The 22,500-nt window shown below is 40.4% G+C and overlaps 1 protein-coding gene across 1 annotated transcript in view; it reads left to right on the top strand.

The window, feature by feature from the left end:
• The first annotated feature begins 1,249 nt into the window (after positions 1-1,249).
• Positions 1,250-22,500, top strand: part of LOC144959680 (zinc finger protein ZPR1-like) — a 33,822-nt gene continuing 12,571 nt past the window's right edge. Inside the window, exons 1-11 of the mRNA XM_078892359.1 lie at positions 1,250-1,335; positions 2,175-2,316; positions 3,290-3,451; positions 4,041-4,125; positions 6,290-6,308; positions 7,622-7,654; positions 7,779-7,806; positions 14,998-15,084; positions 17,262-17,302; positions 19,501-19,678; positions 21,401-21,467. Coding sequence (XP_078748485.1) covers positions 1,313-1,335; positions 2,175-2,316; positions 3,290-3,451; positions 4,041-4,125; positions 6,290-6,308; positions 7,622-7,654; positions 7,779-7,806; positions 14,998-15,084; positions 17,262-17,302; positions 19,501-19,678; positions 21,401-21,467 — 865 coding nt within the window. The 5' untranslated portion in view covers positions 1,250-1,312. The remainder of the gene's footprint in view (positions 1,336-2,174; positions 2,317-3,289; positions 3,452-4,040; positions 4,126-6,289; positions 6,309-7,621; positions 7,655-7,778; positions 7,807-14,997; positions 15,085-17,261; positions 17,303-19,500; positions 19,679-21,400; positions 21,468-22,500) is intronic.

Genomic DNA, 22,500 nt, shown 5'->3' with positions numbered 1-22,500 from the left:
TGTGATTATCCCCAGACACCTGTCTGGGGATAATGAAATTTCGTTATCCCCAGGCACATATTTGGAACTCCGCTCTTTTAAACAATTATCCACATTCCAGAATATGGAATGTTTCCGAATGCACATAGAAATAAGGAAAATTAATAAAATATCTATAAAAACATAAAAAATTAACCAACATTAAATCAGTTGTTACTACATATACACAATATGCGTCGACTTCGAAGTGGGTGTCATGGCCGAATGGTCAAGTCGTCTGCCCTGGGAAGTTTTACCAGAATCGACGTTGTGGGTTTGGATCCTGGTTCTGCCACTTAAAAAAAAAAAAAAATTCCGTCTTCTTTTTACAGAACGTTGCAAGGGATAAATGTCCCATCCATCCTCCTCCCCACCTTTTTTTTTTCTTTTCTCCTTTTTGTTTGGCCTTTTGTTCCGTTTCTGAGCATGAATTTCTTAAAAATTGTTTTTATTTTTAAAAAAAATTATTGTTTGTTTTTTTCTCCTCTATCTGACCAATTGGTCACTCTCTGAATATTTCTGTTTGTTTGCTTTTTAATTATTTATTCTTTTTCGACACTTTTTGAGATCGGAGTGGGGACGATTATGACAATTTGCTAGAAACTAGAAAGGAACCAAGAAAGAGAGAGAGAGAGAGAGAGAGAGAGAGAGAGAGAGAGAGAGAGAGAGAGAGAGAGAGAGAGAGAGAGAGAGAGAGACAGTTTAAAAAAAAAAAGAGGTGGGGGGGAGGATGGATGGGACATTTTTCACGTGCAACGTTCTGTAAAAAGAAGACGGAATTAAAAAAAAAAAACAAAAAAAAAACTGTGGTGGAACCAGGATTCGAACCCACAACGTCGATTCTGGTAGAACTTCCAGGGCAGATGACTTAACCATTCGGCCATGACACCCACTTCCAAGTCAACGCATATTGTGTATATGTAGTAACAACTGATTTAATGTTGGTTAATTTTATGTTTTTATAGATATTTTATTAACTTTCCTTATTTCTATGTGAATTTGGAAACATTCCATATTCTGGAATGTGGATAATTATTTAAAAGAGCGGAGTTTCAAATACATGTCTGGGGATAACGAAATTTGGTTATCCCCAGACAGGCGACTGGGGATAACGAATTTTCATTATCCCCAGACAGATGTCTGGGTATAATGACAGCCCCCATATTATCGGTTCACTTTCGTCATTTAAAATTTTTATAATGATGATGTTAATACTTACTATTCTTCACTTCGCTTACTTCAGTTTTCTTCTCCAGCCCATTTTCCCCAATATTGTTCATCACTTTGCTGGCCTATGCAATGTTCCATTATTGAGAGGTATTTACTGTAGAATTAAATCTTTCCATATCGACTATTTTCAGGATTTTCCCCAATCATGTTTTTCCAATTTTGACTCATTATAAATTATAAATAAATACATGCTATAAATAATATTGGTCAGCAAAACAAGCTTTATCACAGCATTAATTGTGCGGCTATGTGGTCTTGTGGGATGATGCTCGCTTTCGGATCAGAAGCTCCTGAATTTTAGCTGGTTCCAAAGTTATGATTTTCTACTCTAAATTTACTATTGCAAAAAACTCGAAATCTGTGACTGGGAATTCCCCCACTGGACAGCCTCTCGATTAATTGACACTGATTGAAACGGGACTTTAGCATAGAAAAGAGGGTTGGTCACTGGTGGCCACGATTAAACATACTGTGCATGATATTAATATTATTTCAAGGTTTAAAAAAAAAATTAACAAGACTTGGCAATAAAACAAAACAATCAAGAAATAAATGAATAGAAGAAACTCGCCCCTTAAAGAGAAAAGTTTCACACACGAAGTACAGCCTATTTCTCGTAGAAGGGTGTCCACTGTCCCAATCGAATGAAAATGAGACAATTGCTTATTTTATCGAGTTCCCTTTAAGTTTTCATGGAATCTGCGTGATTCATCATTCCACATTCTGACTACACATTGCTGGGTGTCATGAGTTCCTAGTTATACAATACATCATGTGACAAGAGAATTAAGACCTTACAAAACACTACGATAATATCAAACACTTTGAACCGTAAAATATATTATATACGCTTCAGGTTGATTTAACTCATTTTTTGTTGTTGCCATTTTCAAAGATAATTTGTGATTTATTTGTATGTCTCCCAGAATGGATGAAAAACATGAAGATTGTGCTGGTTGTGGAGAGTCTGAGAACAAGAACAAGCCAATATTTCGTGACATCACAGCTGATGACAAGGCTCCTGAAATAACGGAAATTGAGAGTTTGTGTGTGAATTGTGAAGAAGAGGTAGGTGAATAGACTTTTCTATCTTATTCACGATGGTATAAAATAAGATAAATAAAATTACAACAGAAGCGGGCGTTCACCACTGAAGTGGGTAGGTTTGGGTATGGATCTTGGTATGTGAGATAAACTTATACGAATTATCCACGTTGAATCAAAATGCCAAAAGAGAAAGAATGATAACTGCGAGCAGTTTTTATACCCACACAACGTCAGAAACACAAGAAAAAATAACACACCACAGTGAATGAACTCCTGGTGCTTCACAGACATAAAAATCATAAAATAGTTCTCAACAACACAGCTGGGAACAATAACAAACCAGAACACACAATAAATATGGTCCCTACATTCCTCCCCCCCCCCCCCCCCCCCCCCTTCTAAAATCTAGCTTTCATTCCTAAAAGATGGACATGATATGAATTTGATGTTAAGATCTTACCTTTGTTCAGTGGGCAGGGAGGTACGTACTGTGTCTTCTATCCCCCTATATCTATTTTCCAACATGCTTTCTGTCTTTGTCTTGGAATGAGATTACTTGGTTTTGTCCAGGCGCTGGCAGGATATCCAAGCTGGGAGGGAAACAGTGAAATGTATAGATGATATTTTTTGTCTTGTAAATCATGTCTGTTATACACTGTACTGTTTTGTTTACATATTGTAAATGATTTGTAAACATTTGAGTGTATCCCTCTTAGATGGGACCTGAAGGTTGATATAGAATCCTAGTTGCTGATCAATACCTTGTGATGTAGAACACGGCAATTGCCCTTGGGGGATGAATAAAGGGAATTAAAAAAAAAAAAATAAATTATTTTTTGATAAGCTAGAAACTTAAGTAAAAGAAATTGAAAGAGTTTGTACATGGAAACTATGAAATCTTGCCAGTCGTTATGAGAACAGATGGTTTTTGTTTCATAATCAAAATGTATTATTGATTGTATTTTTTTTTTTTTTCTCTTTCATTTTCTCCCAGGGCACAACTCGTCTTTTTCTGACCCGAATTCCGTTCTTCAGAGAGGTCGTTATCGGGTCGTTTGACTGCAGCCATTGTGGTTACCGCAATGCAGAACTCCAACCAGGAGGAAACATCCAGGACAGAGGAATCATCTACACCCTGGAGGTCAAATCAGTGCAAGTAGGTCATGAATATATCTAGTGCTGAGGATTTTAAGCAGATTCACAGAATCTTCAATTTTTCTTTTAGAGTCTCAGAATTTTTGTTTGTCAAGTTAAATAAGATAAATCCATGTAAAGCGAATTTTCAGATTGTGGACAAACGTTTACTGGCATGTCAGGTCGTTTTGCATCACTTGTGGCTGAAAAAAAAAGGAAAGAAATAATCCCTGATTTGCATTGCAATTTTTTGCATATTTTCGAGATTTTATAAGTGTGGAAATAGATTCTATCAGCCGTGTAGTTTCCCGTTAATTTGTTTTTGGAAGGGATTTTATTTTTCGCTGTAATAAGGGAAATAATTGCACAGCAATGTTTTCACAGTCACATCATTACAGAAAAGAGCTCCACAATCATCATAGGCTGTTTTCAACTGCTATATGTAACAGCATCTAGATGTTACCAAATAAAATTTTGGACAAAGCTTAATGTACTAAATAAAATATTCAATTATCAATTCTCACACATTTTCTATTAGGCTGATCAGATACATTTTTTTTTGGTGAAATATTGCTTAATTATTTATATAATATATATCTTTTTTTTTTCAGGACCTGAACCGCCAGATTGTCCAGACAGATCACGCCACCATTTCCATTCCACACATTGAGTTTGAGATTCCTCCAGGAAAATCGTGTAAGCTTTACATAGAATAGAGATTGTGTATGAATCACCATTTTATTTTGGCACTCAGGAATTTAAAACCCAAACTGATGCTAAACTATTAATTTCCAGACTTGTCAGATATTTTATATTTGTTTCTCAGAGCTCCCCGTCCATCCAATTGTAATTATACTTATTCCCGATTATCCTTTGAGGTCATAGTTTTTTCTTCAACACATTTCTGGTTTCATTTAAAATAGATCTTGATGCGTAATGATTTCCTGACCATAATGATAATTCTTAATGTCAAATTGTGACAATAGAGAACCAATCATTGTAACAAAGATATTTTTCTTGTTCAAACTTCCCAAGGCAGGAGTTCAACAATTTTATCTGGGTGGTAGTCCTGACCTCCCATAGCGGGCAGGGAAGTACATGCTGTGTCTTCTATCCCCCCATACCCGTTTTCCAATTGTTTCCTGTCATTGTCTTGGAATGAGATTACTTAGTTTTGTCTTGACTCTTGCCGGAGTTCCTTGGCTGGGAGGGAAACAGTCGAATGTATAGTTAAAGTTTTGGGAGATGATATTTTTCCCTTGTAAATCATCTCTCTGTTATGCATTGTATTATGTTTAGTTTACATATCATATTATATGATTTGTAAACATTTGAGTGTATTCCTCTTGGGACCTGTGCTTGTGTCTGGGGGAGACTTTTAGGTGATCTCAAACTTAAGTACTTTTGCGGTGTGCTCTGGGAATCTACATCTGTTCCCTATTTGAACCAATTCCCCTTTGTCTCACCTTTTGTTTTGTGCTTTAATGGTAATTCTAGAACTTTTTACTATCCCATTTTCTTCCTTTTTACTGGCGCTGATATGACCTTCATGTGTGTGACAAGGGTAGAAAACTTAAAAACACAAAGCAAAACAAATCATTATGAAGGTGGTAACATTGGGGGTTAGAACGGTTGAGCAAAAGCATTGAAGGGGGACAAATGGGTAGAATGGTCTGGCAAAAAGGTCATTAGCAAGGGTTAATTTAAAAAGTTGGACAATACAGGTCATTAGAAGTGGTGGTACATGGTTTTGGGTGGTCTGGAGAGCAAAAGTTTAATAGGAAGGTGTACTGGAGTAAAGACTAGAAACAAAATAAAAATTACATGGGTGAATCATGGAGAAGAAAGTCTTAGAAGGGTGGGTACATGTCAAATGTCTGGGAGCACGACAGGTCATTAAGGTGGGTCAGGAGGAGAATCAAATAATGGACAGTTCATTAACGTGGGTACAATGGGGTAGAATGTACTGAGCAAGGAAGTCAATAGAAATGGGTTGGGTTAATGGTATATTGATCTGATATCAGTCCATTCGAGGGTGTACATGGTCCGATGGTCGAGCCCACTGGACAGGACATTAGAAAGGTTCTTGAAAAGGTCTACAATTCTAGGAGAAGGACATGTATCTGTAACAGGTTGGTCACTGTGGAAAGAATGTATGAAGCTAAGGACGGTCATATGAAGCAAGTTGGTAATTGGTTTGATGTCTTACAAGAATGTTAGATTAACAGTCTCATTTTAATGTTCGAGCGATAATCATAGAGAGTTCTGGTACAAAGCGTGATGTCTGGACAAGGACAGATATTAGAAGGGTGGGTACATGGGGGTAGAAGTCTGGAGCAAGGACAGGTCCATTAGAAGGGGTACATGGGGTAGATATGGTCTAGAAAAGGGACAGTCATTAGAAGGTGGTACATGGGTGTTAGAATGGTCTGGAGCAAGGACAGGTCATTAGAAGGGTGGGTACATGTGGGTAGAATGGTCTGGACAAGACAGGTCATTAGAAGGTGGGTACATGGGTAGAATGTCTGGAGCAAGACAAATCATAGAAGGTGGTACATGGGGTAGAATGTCTGGAGCAAGGAAGTCATTAGAAGGTGGGTACATGGGGGTAGATGGTCTGGAGCAAGGACAATCATTAGAAGGTGGTACATGGGGTAGAATGTCTGAGCAAGGACAGGTCATTAGAAGGGTGGGTACATGGGGTAGATGTCTGGGCAAGGCAGGTCTTAAAGGGTGGTACATGGGAGTAGAATGGTCTGGAGCAAGGACAGTCATTAGAAGGGTGGGTACATGGGGGTAGAATGTCTGGAGCAAGGACAGGTCATTAGAAGGGTAGGTACATGGGGTAGAATGTCTGGAGCAAGGACAGCATTAGAAGGGTGGGTACATGGGTAGAATGGTCTGGAGCAAGGACAGTCATTAGAAGGGTGGGTACTGGGGGTAAATGGTCGGAGCAAGGATCGGTCATTAGAAGGGTGGTATGGGTAGAAGGTCTTGGCAAGGACAGTCATTAAAGGGTGGGTACATGGGTAGAATGGTCTGAGCAAGGACAGGTCATTAGAAGGGTGGGTACATGGGGGTAGAATGGTCTGGAGCAAGGACAGTCATTAGAAGGGTGGGTACATGGGGGTAGAATGGTCTGGAGCAAGGACAGTCATTAGAAGGGTGGGTACATGGGGTAGAATGGTCTGGAGCAAGGACAGGTCATTAGAAGGGTGGGTACATGGGGGTAGAATGGTCTGGAGCAAGGACAGGTCATTAGAAGGGTGGGTACATGGGGTAGAATGGTCTGGAGCAAGGACAGGTCATTAGAAGGGTGGGTACATGGGGGTAGAATGGTCTGGAGCAAGGACAGTCATTAGAAGGGTGGGTACATGGGGTAGAATGGTCTGGAGCAAGGACAGGTCATTAGAAGGGTGGGTACATGGGGGTAGAATGGTCTGGAGCAAGGACAGGTCATTAGAAGGGTGGGTACATGGGGGTAGAATGGTCTGGAGCAAGGACAGGTCATTAGAAGGGTGGGTACATGGGGGTAGAATGTCTGGAGCAAGGACAGGTCATTAGAAGGGTGGGTACATGGGGTAGAATGGTCTGGAGCAAGGACAGGTCATTAGAAGGGTGGGTACATGGGGGTAGAATGGTCTGGAGCAAGGACAGGTCATTAGAAGGGTGGGTACATGGGGGTAGAATGGTCTGGAGCAAGGACAGGTCATTAGAAGGGTGGGTACATGGGGGTAGAATGGTCTGGAGCAAGGACAGGTCATTAGAAGGGTGGGTACATGGGGGTAGAATGGTCTGGAGCAAGGACAGGTCATTAGAAGGGTGGTACATGGGGGTAGAATGGTCTGGAGCAAGGACAGGTCATTAGAAGGGTGGGTACATGGGGGTAGAATGGTCTGGAGCAAGGACAGGTCATTAGAAGGGTGGGTACATGGGGGTAGAATGTCTGGAGCAAGGACAGGTCATTAGAAGGGTGGTACATGGGGGTAGAATGGTCTGGAGCAAGGACAGGTCATTAGAAGGGTGGGTACATGGGGGTAGAATGGTCTGGAGCAAGGACAGGTCATTAGAAGGGTGGGTACATGGGGGTAGAATGGTCTGGAGCAAGGACAGGTCATTAGAAGGGTGGGTACATGGGGGTAGAATGGTCTGGAGCAAGGAAGGTCATTAGAAGGGTGGGTACATGGGGTAGAATAGTCTGGAGCAAGGACAGGTCATTAGAAGGGTGGGTACATGGGGGTAGAATGGTCTGGAGCAAGGACAGGTCATTAGAAGGGTGGGTACATGGGGGTAGAATGTCTGGAGCAAGGACAGGTCATTAGAAGGGTGGGTACATGGGGGTAGAATAGTCTGGAGCAAGGACAGGTCATTAGAAGGGTGGGTACATGGGGGTAGAATGGTCTGGAGCAAGGACAGGTCATTAGAAGGGTGGGTACATGGGGGTAGAATGTCTGGAGCAAGGACAGGTCATTAGAAGGGTGGGTACATGGGGGTAGAATAGTCTGGAGCAAGGAAGGTCATTAGAAGGGTGGGTACATGGGGGTAGAATGGTCTGGAGCAAGGACAGGTCATTAGAAGGGTGGGTACATGGGGGTAGAATGGTCTGGAGCAAGGACAGATCATTAGAAGGGTGGGTACATGGGGTAGAATGGTCTGGAGCAAGGACAGGTCATTAGAAGGGTGGGTACATGGGGTAGAATGGTCTGGAGCAAGGACAGTCATTAGAAGGGTGGGTACATGGGTAGAATGGTCTGGAGCAAGGACAGATCATTAGAAGGGTGGGTACATGGGGTAGAATGGTCTGGAGCAAGGACAGGTCATTAGAAGGGTGGGTACATGGGGGTAGAATGGTTGGACAAGGACAGATCATTAGAAGGGTGGGTACATGGGGTAGAATGGTCTGGAGCAAGGACAGATCATTAGAAGGTGGGTACATGGGGGTAGAATGGTCTGGAGCAAGGACAGATCATTAGAAGGCTGGGTACATGGGGGTAGAATGGTCTGGAACAAGGACAGATCATTAGAAGGGTGGGTACATGGGGGTAGAATGGTCTGGAGCAAGGACAGGTCATTTGAAGGGTGGGTACATGGGGGTAGAATGGTCTGGAGCAAGGACAGATCATTAGAAGGGTGGGTACATGGGGGTAGAATGGTCTGGAGCAAGGACAGATCATTAGAAGGGTGGGTACATGGTGGTAGAATGGTCTGGAGCAAGGACAGATCATTAGAAGGGTGGGTACATGGGGGTAGAATGGTCTGGAGCAAGGACAGATCATTAGAAGGGTGGGTACATGGGGGTAGAATGGTCTGGAGCAAGGACAGATCATTAGAAGGGTGGGTACATGGGGGTAGAATGGTCTGGAGCAAGGACAGATCATTAGAAGGGTGGGTACATGGGGGTAGAATGGTCTGGAACAAGGACAGATCATTAGAAGGGTGGGTACATGGGGGTAGAATGGTCTGGAGCAAGGACAGGTCATTAGAAGGGTGGGTACATGGGGGTAGAATGGTCTGGAGCAAGGACAGATCATTAGAAGGGTGGGTACATGGGGGTAGAATGGTCTGGAACAAGGACAGATCATTAGAAGGGTGGGTACATGGGGGTAGAATGGTCTGGAGCAAGGACAGGTCATTAGAATGGTGGGTACATGGGGGTAGAATGGTCTGGAGCAAGGACAGATCATTAGAAGGGTGGGTACATGGGGGTAGAATGGTCTGGAGCAAGGACAGATCATTAGAAGGGTGGGTACATGGTGGTAGAATGGTCTGGAGCAAGGACAGATCATTAGAAGGGTGGGTACATGGGGGTAGAATGGTCTGGAGCAAGGACAGATCATTAGAAGGGTGGGTACATGGGGGTAGAATGGTCTGGAACAAGGACAGATCATTAGAAGGGTGGGTACATGGGGGTAGAATGGTCTGGAGCAAGGACAGGTCATTAGAAGGGTGGGTACATGGGGGTAGAATAGTCTGGAGCAAGGACAGGTCATTAGAAGGGTGGGTACATGGGGGTAGAATGGTCTGGAGCAAGGACAGGTCATTAGAAGGGTGGGTACATGGGGGTAGAATGGTCTGGAGCAAGGACAGGTCATTAGAAGGGTGGGTACATGGGGGTAGAATGGTCTGGAGCAAGGACAGATCATTAGAAGGGTGGGTACATGGGGGTAGAATGGTCTGGAGCAAGGATAGGTCATTAGAAGGGTGGGTACATGGGGGTAGAATGGTCTGGAGCAAGGACAGGTCATTAGAAGGGTGGGTACATGGGGGTAGAATGGTCTGGAGCAAGGAGAGGTCATTAGAAGGGTGGGTACATGGGGGTAGAATGGTCTGGAGCAAGGACAGGTCATTAGAAGGGTGGGTACATGGGGGTAGAATGGTCTGGAGCAAGGACAGGTCATTAGAAGGGTGGGTACATGGGGGTAGAATGGTCTGGAGCAAGGACAGGTCATTAGAAGGGTGGGTACATGGGGGCAAATTGCTTTTCAAGGTTGACTTCTTCTTCTTCTAGGTTCCATGCCTGGTCCAGGCTTCGGATACTGCATGAATTATCTCTCTCCATTCCTCCCCGTCTCTTGCTTTTTCAAACATCTCTTGGATTGTTAGGTTGGTGAAGCCCTTCAGTTGGTCTATGAGTGTTTTTCTTTGTCTCCCCCGGGCGCGTTTACCAGGTATTTTTCCACAACTTGCCAGGTATTCATTCTTATCTTTCCTTACTATGTGTCCGAAAAAGGATAGTTGTCGATCCGCTATTAAGGGCATTAGTTTCCTTTGTTGGTATGTTTGTTTTAGCATTTCTTCGTTCGTTTTGTGTGCAGTATACGATATTCTCTGCATCCTTCTCAAACACCACATTTCAAAAGCTTCAATGTTCTTTTGTGTTTCTGCATTTGTAGTCCAGCTTTCGCATCCGTATAACAAGATTGGCCACACGTAGCACTTCAAGACTCGGAATCTAATCCCGAACGACATCTGTTTGTTTTTCAAAATTTTTCCGAGGTCCATGAAGGCCTGTTTGACTTGAGTTATTCTTGCTCGTATGTCTCGGTTACATCTTCCATCTGTTGTCACTATTGAACCTAGGTATTTAAAACTTTCTACGTTGGTAAGTTGCTCGCCGTGAATCGTTATATTGCAGGTGTTGTTGTTTTCGGGGTTTTTCTGTATTACCATGCATTCAGTTTTGGTGATATTCACTTCCATTCCCTTGGCTTCACTATCTACTACCACTTTGTCAACAATCTTTTGAAGTTGGATTTCTGATGTTGCAATGAGTACCCTATCGTCTGCGTATCTTATATTATTTATGTTGTGACCTCCTACTTTTATTCCCTCCATATTAGCTATGCCCCTCATGATTGTTTCTTGGTATAGATTAAACAGATCTGATGAGGCAACACACCCTTGACGGACTCCTTTCTTAATAGGAATGGAATTTCCTGTAGAGTTTCCGATTTTGATAGATGCCTGCTGGGTGTAGTATAATGTTTGCATGAGTCTGAGGTCTTTCTCATCAGCGCCAATGGAGTGCAGTTGTTTTAGTATTTCTTCGTGGCGTACTCTATCAAAAGCTTTTTTGTAGTCGACAAAACAGAGGTATAGTGGGGTCTGAACCTGTATAGCTCTTTCACTTAAAACACGGAGGAGGTATATTGCGTTCCTTGTCCCTCTGTCAGGTTGGAATCCATATTGTTCTTCTGCGATTTCGAGGTTAATCTTATTCCTTAGCCTGTTGATAATTATACGCAACAGTATTTTGTTGATGTGACTTATTAAACTTATAGTTCTAAAATTTTCGCATCTGACTGCACCTGCTTTCTTTGGTATTGCTATGAAAATAGAGTTACAGAGATCTTCTAGAATTTTCCCAGTGTTGTATATATTGTTGAATAATATGTGAAGTTCATCAATTGCTAGATCTCCTAGTCTTTTTAATACCTCTACAGATATTTCATCAGGGCCTGTTGCTTTACCATCCCTCATTCGTTCCATGGCATGTTCAATTTCACTTTTGGTGATGTTTGGTCCGCTTAATGGTTCTTTGAATTTCAGTGGTGGTTCATTTCTATTTGGATCATTGTACAGTTCGCCTATGTATTCTATCCATCGGCTTTCTATATGTTGTTCTTCAAATAGCAGTTCCCTTGTTTGTTTTGGATACAACTTCCTGCTGCTTTGCTTTTCCTTTTCCCTGATAGTTCTTTTATTCTTTGGTGAGCTTGTTGGGGGTTGGGTTTGTATTCTCTTTCGATTTCGCAGCATTTCCAGTCTAGATAGTTCTCGTGTGCCTCGATGCATTTGGATTTAATGTGGTTGTTCAATGTTTGGTATTCTGCAGACCCTCTGTTGCATTTTCGTCTTTCTTCAAATAGGTTTAGAATTCCATTTGTCATCCATTCCTTTTTGCTGTTTATTTGAGCTATTGGTAAATTCTTTTCTGCAGTTGCTTTGACACACTTTTGGAATATATCAAAGTGTTTTTCACATTTTTCGTTATCAGGTTCACTTTGGCTTTGTATCATGAGTGCATTTTCAAATTCTTCTCTCATTTTTGTTTGTATGCCATTGTCTTTGCATAACCTGTAATCCCTCTTTATTCTACCAGCTGTTCTCTGAATAGCTTTAAACTTTATCCTTACTGTACAAACAACTGGGACATGGTCACTGTCTACATCGGCGCCTGGGTAGGTTTTGCAATTTAATATGCCATTTCTGAATCTTGATTATACTGCTATAAAGTCTATCTGGTTCCTTGCTCTGTCCCCTGGTGATTGCCATGTCCAGGTTCTTCTTGGGTGTTGTTGAAACCAGGTGTTTGAAATCATTAATTTATTTGTTCTACACCAATCTGCCCGGATGTTTCCTCGTTCATTTCTGTCTCCGAGTCCATGTGGTCCGATTATGTCACCATCTCTGCCTCTGCCAATCTTAGCATTTAGGTCCCCCATTACCATAAGGACTTCTTGTGATTTACACATTCGTTTTGCTTTGTCTAGTGAATGGTAAAACTCTGTCATATCTGCATCTGTCGCCTCTTCTGTTGGTGCATAAACTTGAATAATATTGGTGTCAACTACAGGTCCTCTTAGCTTAACCAGCAAAACTCTGTCTGAGATTGCTACGTGCCCTTTGTAAAATTTGGTTGATTGTTGGTCTAAGATCATCCCTACTCCTTTTTGGAAAGAGGTTCCACCACTCCATATGATCTTATATGTCGTGTTGTTTTCTTGTTTTGACATGGTTCCCTGCTCTTTCCATCTCATCTCTGCCAGGCCAAGAATATTTATTTTGAGCTGTTTCATTTCTTTTAGAATGTTGTTTAGTTTTCCTTTTTGGGCACAGGTCCTGACATTCCATGTCCCAATTTTGGTTTTGTCACATTTGTTAAATTTATTTCGCCTAGTAACTGGCTGACGGTTCGGTGTGACCTGACGAACATCACGCTCCCAACCGAGCGAGGCAGCAGTCTTCCGTGAAAACATGCTCCCCTTTACGCTGTCACCGTTTAACTTTTTGGACTTATTCATGCAGTTAACTCGGCAAAGTTACAAGAATGGTTTGCCATTGCCTATTCTTGTCGCCCTCTGCAGTTGGCCAGCTTGACCAAGCCCTACTGCAACCTCCAAGGTTGACAATGTCCCGTATATTTACAGAATTCAGTATATTATAAATCCTTAGTATATTCTCCAATCACTTGTTAAATTGAAAAAAAGTCAGTACATTTAATGCCTTTTTACTTGAGTTCAGCACTCGGAAAGGGGTCAGTCTGTGTGTTTGTGTAAAAGTTCTGTCAATTTTTTGCCTCTTTAATTGACAACCCTGGGTCTTGTCCCTCTGGGATGCATGACTGTTATCATAGATAGGAATGAGTGGTTGTCCTTCATAGTCAGAGCCATTAGGCCTGTGGAGATGAGGGGTTCATTCCAATTTCTGTGCCGTGAATTAGACATTAGCATTTGTTTGGATGAGAAACTAGTCTATTGCAAAAAATTAGAGCATTTGAATGTGACTTGTGACGTAGACAGACCGGTGAGACTATTACTTGGGTCCAAAGCAGCACTAGAACGCAATTTGCCACAATATCACAAGAATAGCAAATGAACAAGTGTAATACAATAATAATAATAATAATAATAATAATAATAATAATAATAATAGATCTTTATTGTCCATAAATATGGCAATTTGTCATTTAGTTACACTTGTTATAACGTTAAACGATAACTGTAACATTGAACAGATATTTCACTCCTACTTATTTTCTCTCTCTCTCTCTCTCTCTCTCTCTCTCTCTTTCTCTCTCTCTCTCTCTTTCTCTCTCACACTCTCATTCTCTCTCATTCTCTCTCATTCTCTCTCTCTTTCTCTCTCACTCTCTCTCTCTCTCTCTCTCTCTCTCTCTCTCTCTCTCTCCCTCTTCCTCTCTTTCTCTTCCTCTCTTTCTATCGCCTGTTGAAATGGAACTCAATACCATTTCAAGCAACCTCGACCTAATCTGGGATCGTTCTCAGTCCAACTGACCTGTCTGGATCCCAACACAGTATTGAGTACCCTTACAAAATCGGTGTACAGCCAGTATCTGGCTGTTAAGAGCAATGTCTCTGTCAGAAAAATTTGTAATATGGCCTAATATTAGTAGGCGTTGTGTCTCGTCTTACATGTTTGGTGTTGCTGTTGGCTAGGGACCTCTCATAAAGCGCTTTGAGCTCGTTTAGATGGTATTGCTCTATTTATAAATGCTCATTGTTCATGTTGTAAATGTTTCTGCTTGAAGCTTAAAGAAATAAATAGATAATGTGAAATTGAATGTAAGCTTCAATTTAATTACGAAAACAGATAGAATGTTTTGTTTATTCATCTTAACAACGCCACTACCACTTGTAGTGTTTCATTCATCCTGTTTTGTTGATAAAGGGGAAACTCAAAACGTCCATTCTAGCTGTTTTTGTAATTAAATTGAAGCTTACATTCCATTTCATATTGTTATTGATTGTTCATGTTTTAATCTAATTGGCTGGGTGGGGATCCTGACCTCCCATAGCGGGCAGGGGGGTACATACTGTGTCTTCTATCCCCTTATATCTGTTTTCCAACATGCTTTCTGTCTTTATCTTGGAATGAGATTACTTGGTTTTTTCTTGGCTCTGGCCGGAGTCCTAGCTGGGAGGGAAACAGTCAAATGCATAGTTATTGTTTTGGGAGATATTTTTTTCCTTGTAAATCATCTCTCTGTTATGTATTATTATTTTTATTTTGAATGTATAATGTAAGCATTTGAGTGTATTCCTCTTTGTTGGATTTTGTGCTTGTGTCTGGATGAGACTTGTAGGTGATTTCAAACTAAGTACATTGGTGGTATGCTCTTGGAATCTACATCTGATCCCTATTTGTTCTCACCCCTTTGTCTTACTTTTTCTTTGGTACTTTAATTGTAATTCTAGAACTTTTTACTATCCCATTTCCTTCCTTTTTACTGGCGCTAATATAACCTAAATGTGTTGCAAGCGCCGTAAAACCCTTAAAAACAAAAACAAAACAATCTAATTGGAACCAACATTTGTCTTTGATCAGATTCAACAGCCTGATGTGGCAGCCAGTATTGATGCCTTCCTGGAGAAACTAAAGAATCTCAAGAAGATGGAACAGCCTTTTACATTGGTGTGTACAGATGTGTGGCCTTGCTTGTTTTGTTGGTTTGTCATGGAGAATATTGACACACAGAATGTGTTTAACAATTGTGTCAGTGCATGACGTAATCAGCCGGAAGGATGAAAATTTCGGATTTGAATTTTTTTGCATTTTTTGAAAGAATTTGTTCCCCAGAGCATTTTAATCCTTATATGAAGTAACGCAGGTGATTTTTCATGGTTTTTCATGAAGTTATGGTCAGATATATGGGAAAGGTATCCAGCAACTTTTCTCAAATTTCATGTTTTTAACTTGACTAGCCGTAAAAAATATTTAGAAGTGAAAATAAGCTTTGGAATTCCCCGAATATGTACAAAAAGGGTTGATTTAATCATTTATGACGAGAACTCACTTTGGATAAAAATTGACCTTCTAACTAAACTTGGCAATGTCTCAGTTCAATCTTTAACTAAACTTGGCAATGTCTCAGTTCAATCTTTAACTAAACTTGGCAATGTCTCAGTTCAATCTTTAACTAAACTTGGCAATGTCTCAGTTCAATCTTTAACTAAACTTGGCAATGTCTCAGTTCAATCTTTAACTAAACTTGGCAATGTCTCAGTTCAATCTTTAACTAAACTTGGCAATGTCTCAGTTCAATCTTTAACTAAACTTGGCAATGTCTCAGTTCAATCTTTAACTAAACTTGGCAATGTCTCAGTTCAATCTTTAACTAAACTTGGCAATGTCTCAGTTCAATCTTTAACTAAACTTGGCAATGTCTCAGTTCAATCTTTAACTAAACTTGGCAATGTCTCGGTTCAATCTTTAACTAAACTTGGCAATGTCTCAGTTCAATCTTTTTCACCTTCCAAATGATTATGTCATTCATTGTAACAATTACTCCAGTCTATATTTAGCTATGACCAAATGTGACTCACAGTGTCGAAATGGTGTTGTATATCAGAATGAATCTGGACACTAAAATTGAATATTGAAATAAAAAATACCAACTTTGTTTTTTAACAATGTAAGAAATTGTATTCAGTCATAACAAATAGAAATATCTCGTTCCACACTCGTGGTGTTATTTCAATTTCCAGCCCCTATGTCATCCTGACATAATACTGCTTCCAGACGACGGATCACCCTTGAATCATATACCTATGATGTTCGCATGGGTGTACGATCCGACAGTGATGTCGTTTCTTCTTCTCTTTACTAGCCTATCCTGCTTCTTTGGTTTGTGATTGTATTTTTGACAGGGGATATTTTTTTTTCTGTAAATCTTCTGCCTGTTTGTTCTTGGTTATTTATAATTTAGCTTATGTCTTTAGGTTATGATTTTGATTTACATTTGTACTATTTTTGTTAGATTGCTTGTTTTTTTGTTTCAGCGGTCTCTCATATAACCTCAATTGTGTTGGAAGAGACCTAAAGCAACAAACGAAAACATCTGTAGTGTTTCATTCATCCTGTTTGTTGATAAAGGGGAAACCCGAAACGTCCATTCTATCTGTTTTCGTAATTAAATTGAAGCGTACAAACAACGGGTCAGAAGGGCTGGGTGGCCTATCTCGATATTCAAGTACTGGGTGGGGTCATGTTGACCTCCCAGGGTGGGCAAGGAGGTCACTTGCTGTGCCTTCTGTCCTCCATGTCTGTTTTCAATTTCCATCTTTAAAAAACAAACAAAAATTGTTCCTCACCTTTTCAAAATGTTTTGATGGGATGAACTAGGCGCTGGATACTGGAGTTTATAGACAAATATGAAACTCTGTGTCAATATAAATTTCTGTTTGCTGGAGAAGAAATACAATTTCTTTCTTTTGGAATACACTCAAATTTTGTAGTTCATAATTTATTCACAAGTTTACTTTTTTAAAAATATCCCATTCACCTCAACGAAATATACTGTTTTGAAATGGTGGGTCAGAATAGATCAGATTTTCAAATAAACCAACTCGGTCCAAATGAGTATCATTGTAGATGCTTGTGGAAGGAAACAAGAATAACACAAACCATGTGTCAAAACCAAAGAAATCAAAAACAACCTTCCCCCCCCCCCCCCCCTGACCAATTGTTTTAGTTTGAAATTTAAGAAAATAATTTTTGCATGACCAGGGATGAAATGCAATTTCAGTTTTTCTGCTTGGGGTGAAACTCCTGGTGTTTCATTTGTCTTTCTTTCTTTTTTTTCCTTCCAGAAATTGGATGATCCGTCTGGCAACAGTTTCATAGAGAATCCATATCCTTTGATTAGAAAAAGAAATGTGTTATCATTGTCATTATCATCTGCATCATCTGGGGATCCTGACCTCCCATAGTGGGCAGGGAGGTACATGCTCTGTCTTCTATCCCCCCATACCCGTTTTCCAATTGTTTCCCGTCATTGTCTTGGAATGAGATTACTTAGTTTTGTCCTAATCCTTGCCGGAGTTCCTTGGCTGGAAGGGAAGAAGTCGAATGTATAGTTATAGTTTTGGGAGATGATATTTTTTTTCCTTGTAAATCATCTCTCTGTTATACATTGTATTATGTTTAGTTTACATATTATATTATATAATTGGTAAACATTTGAGTGTATTCCTCTTAGTTGGGACCTGTGCTTGTGTCTGGATGAGACTTTTAGGTGATCTCAAACTAAGTACATTGGTGGTATGCTCTTGGAATCTACATCTGATCCCTATTTGTTCCCAGTTCCCCTTTGTCTTACTTTTTCTTGGGTGCTTTAATTGTAATTCTATAACTCTTTACTATCCCATTTTCTTCCTTTTTACTGGCGCTGATATAACCTAAATGTGTTGCAATCGTTGTAAAACCCTTAAAAACAAAACAATCTGCATCATCATCTTAATCATCATCACACTGTGTGGGCTTCCTGACCTCCCATAGCGGGCAGGGAGGTACTTACTGTCTTCTTTCCTCCTGTATCTGGGTGGGCTTCCTGACCTCCCATAGCGGGCAGGGAGGTACTTACTGTGTCTTCTTTCCCCCTGTATCTGGGTGGGCTTCCTGACCTCCCATAGCGGGCAGGGAGGTACTTACTGTGTCTTCTTTCCCCCTGTATCTGGGTGGGCTTCTTGACCTCCCATAGCGGGCAGGGAGGTACATACTGTGTCTTCTTTCCCCCTGTATCTGGGTGGGGTTCCTGGCCTCCCATAGTGGGCAGGGAGGTACTTACTGTGTCTTCTTTCCCCCTGTATCTGGATGGGGTTCCTGGCCTCCCATAGTGGGCAGGGAGGTACTTACTGTGTCTTCTTTCCCCCTGTATCTGGATGGGGTTCCTGGCCTCCCATAGTGGGCAGGGAGGTACTGTGTCTTCTATCCCCTTTTATCTATTTTCCAACATGCTTTCTGTCTTTGTCTTGGAATGAGATGCTTGGTTTTGTCCTGGCCCTGGCCGGATACCCGAGCTGGGAAGGAAACAGTCAAATGTATAGTTAGAGTTTTGGGAGATGATATTTTTTGTCTTTGCAATCATCTCTCTGTTATACACTGTATTGTTTTGTTTACATATTATATATGATTTGTAAACATTTAAATGTATCCCTCTTAGTGGGGACCTGTGCTTGTGTCTGGACGAGACTTTTAGGTGATCTCAATCTAAGTACTTCAACAGTGTGCTCTACATCTGTTTCCTATTTGAACCAATTCCCCTTTGTCTTACCTTTTCTTGGATGCTTTAATTGTAATTCTATTACTTTTTACTATCCAATTTTCTTCCTTTTTATGGTGCTGATATGACCTAAATGTGTTAAAAACAAAACAAACATCACAATGATTGTCATTCAAGACCACTGTTGGAGAGAAAAAAATAAAGTGAGTAGATGTGACTCATATATAAGGGAACAACACAAAACAAACATTTCAGCCCTTGGCCTTCGTCAGGAGACAGTAAACACAAACACAAATATGTACTCACTTTATTTTTTTCTCTTCATTTTATTGGCTCATTTAGGCATCTCTAGCTTTGGTAAGACCACTGATTGGTCTGTGCTGATGGTTTCCCTACAATGCCCAGAAATCTGTGATTGAGTCAGTGAAGAAATTTCCTCCTTTAAAAAAATGTTAAAAATTACATTTTACCCAAAATGTACTGGCAGTGGGAGAGAGTTGTGTTGTGTGTTGGAACAAATAGGTCGAGTTTTCCAACTCTCCACAAGTTATCTGGAGTATCCTAACAGTATTAACACGATTAAGCATCTATGGCCTTTCAAGGCCGATCAAAATTGATAAAAGTTAGAAAGTGTTGAAAGCACCGTTAAACACCTATAAAGCAAACAGATCAATGATAAAATATCATCTCAATTGCTCTAAAAGTGGGGGTTCGTGCAGTAAAAAATGGGACTTAAAGGCAATTGTTCAAAATTTTCCTCCTTTTTTTTCCACTTTTTGTCACCATCAGCAAAATTAAATCTTGTAACTCCCTTAACAAACGGCCACGTTAGCTCCCAGCCGGGACCCGGCCATGGTTATCGGCCACTACTCCAGGACAAAAGCCCAGGACCATAAAGTAGGCGTCTACACACCAGAGGAGCTCAAGACGGAGGGGGACAAGGCTGTTCCATCGCAAGGAGTGGTTGGCCAAGACGACGGCCAAGGATTCAACACACAGAATGAGGTAATTATTTCCATTTTATTCTAAGCTATGAATCTGTTTGGGTCAGGGGATGCTAAGCTAATTATATCAGTGCATGACATAATCGGTCGGAAAGGTGAACATTTTGGATTTGCTTTTTTTCTTCTTCTTCTTTTTCTGAAAGAATATGCTCTCCAGAACATTTTAATCTTTATTTGAAGTAAATCGGGTGATTTTTCATGAAGTTATGGTCAGATGTATGGGAAAGGTATCCAGCAACTTTTCTCAAATTTCATACTGGACAAGCTGTAAAAAATATTTAAAAGTGAAATTAAGCTTTGATATTTCCCGAAGATGTACAAAAAGGGTCGATTTAATCATTTATGACAAGAACTCATTTTGGATAAAAAATGACCTAACTAAACTTGGCAACATCTCTCTGTTATGTACTGTATTATTTTTCCATTCACATATGTATGATTTGTAAACAGGTGAGTGTATTCCTCTTGGCCGGGACCTGTGCTTGTGTCTAGGTGAGACATTTAGTGATCTCAAACTAAGTACACTGATATTGTATTCTTGGAATCTACATCTGTTCCCTATTCGTACCATTCTCCTTTTCTCTCTTATTCTTGGGTGCTTTAATTGTAATTCTAGAACTTTTTACTATCCCATTTACTTCCTTTTTACAGGCACTGATATAAATAATAAAAAAAAAATTCCCTTTATTCATCCCTTAGGGGAAATTTGTCTCTAGGGTCTATTCCAAGGGAAGACTGGAATAACCCAGGCATCAGCCGCAGTGCAGCGCCGCAAATTGAGCTAGGGCGAGGTGACTTGCTCAAGGTGCAGCGGCAGATGATCGAACTCGGTACCTTTTGGGTATGAAGCAAAGACCGTACCGCTGAGCTACGCTGATATGACCTAAATGTGTTGCAAGCGCTGTAAAAACCTGAAAAGCAAAATCAATTTTCCCTATTAAACCATTTCCCATTGTGTTACTTTTTTTCTTGGGTGCTTTTTTTTGTTGTAATTTTTGACCATCTGGATTAAATTTCTTTTTCCTGGCAATGAAATGATGATAAAGTGTTTCAAGCCCCTTTAAACCCTTAACAACAAACAAACAAAACAAACACTACCAATATAACTCTTTTCCTCACTAAATGTATTGCAAGTACAAGTGCTGTAAAACCCTTTAAAACTAAAACAAAGAACAAGGATAGTTTCATCCCCCTGACGTCCGTCCACCTAAGACCTCAGAAAATTCTCATTTTACCCCAGAGCCATCACAGATTGGAACAATTTACCGTGGGAAGTTACATCTACACCCACTTTAGATTTATTTATAGAGCTCCTAGGTCACTGCTGAATGTTTACCTTAATGTTATTGTTCATGTCAAAATGTTCATGAGTGGAGGTGGAGATTGAAGGAGATTTTTGGTTCTTTTCAAAATTGGAAAAATATGTATTAAAAAGGAGCAGGTACACACATAGTTTTATTCAACTATCATAAAGATGCAAAAACTAAAAACATTAGCTTTGATACTACGCCTATAACTTGTCTCATAAAAATGTAATAAATAGGCATGGGGTAATAGCTACCCGGTTAAACTACAGATATTTTCGGTGTTAGGGTTGAGTATTTTACACTTGGGTTCGGTGAGACAATTGCGAGTAAGGAGCCTTTTTCTTGAACATCCTGTCTGAGCAGATATAAAGGTTTCTTTTTATAAACTTTAACTTTTCTCCCTGTTCCTTTTTCAGGTGTTGTCTTTCCGTGCCGATTGCAGCTCCTGTGGTGCGGAATGCGAAACCAACATGAAGTTGGTCAGTATCCTTTTGGTACGGTTTTCTATTTTGATGCTTTGAGTCAGCAAGTCACTGTCCTGCTATGGAGCAAGGCTGGACATTCGGTTGATTCATTGGTGTTTGGACATGGCTTGACTGACCACTGCTTGGGTCTTTTTACCCCCCCCCCCCCCCAACCCTCCTGAAAAAAAAAAAAGAAAAAAAAGAGTTGAGCTTTTTACATAGATAGTTCGAAGATGACATCACTCAGGTCTTTGTTATTGTTTTTTGCCATCCGCGTTTATGAGTAATACTCACTGAACTGTATTAACCCGACCATAAACGTTCATGGATACACACAGTTTTGTGTGTTGGTCCGTTATACTTCCGGATGGCAATGTTGTGAGTTTCTAAGCCAAGCGCAAACTATCTATAGCACAATATCTACTAAACGTGCTCAAAGCCCTTTTACCCAAGAACTGTGGGTCATGTCACTGATCTCGTCTTGTCCCACATGTTTTTTCTGTTGGCTTGGGATCCCTTGTGAAGCGCTTTTAACACATTTAGTGAATATTGCGCTATATAAATGATTTTTACATTAAAAATAAAGTAGATACAAAGGTGATTTCCTACATTTTAAGTATAAAGCTTTGTCACATTTCTATTCTCTTAACATTTTTTAACATAACTTTCCAAGTACAGTGACTTTACAACCCGTAGGTCTTGAGTAAAAGACGATCCGTCAGTCTTGTTATCAGTGCTGATGGTATTCCTCGGATCCGCGGAAATCCGCGATTTTGGAGTCCAGAGGAGGAATTTCCTCCTTTTAGAAATTACATTTTCTCGAAACAATGTGCTAGCAATGAGAGAGTTGATGTGTGGTGGAATACACAGGTGCAGTTTCCCACTCTCCAGAAGTTAGAGTATCAATGATAGTCTATCATCTCAATTGCTCTAAAAGTGGGGTTTAGTGCAGTAGAAATGGGGCTTAAAGGCAATCGTTCAACATTTTCCTACTTTTTCACTTTTTGTCATCATCAGCACTGTGTCATGAACAACCAACCAGCCGCTTCCTC

The sequence above is a fragment of the Berghia stephanieae genome, chromosome 14 (genome assembly GCF_034508935.2).
Source record: "Berghia stephanieae isolate SIO BIC M18660-M18661 chromosome 14, UCSD_Bste_1.3, whole genome shotgun sequence".
Taxonomy (NCBI): Eukaryota; Metazoa; Mollusca; class Gastropoda; order Nudibranchia; family Aeolidiidae; genus Berghia; species Berghia stephanieae.
This window is presented reverse-complemented; position numbering and strand designations above follow the sequence as displayed.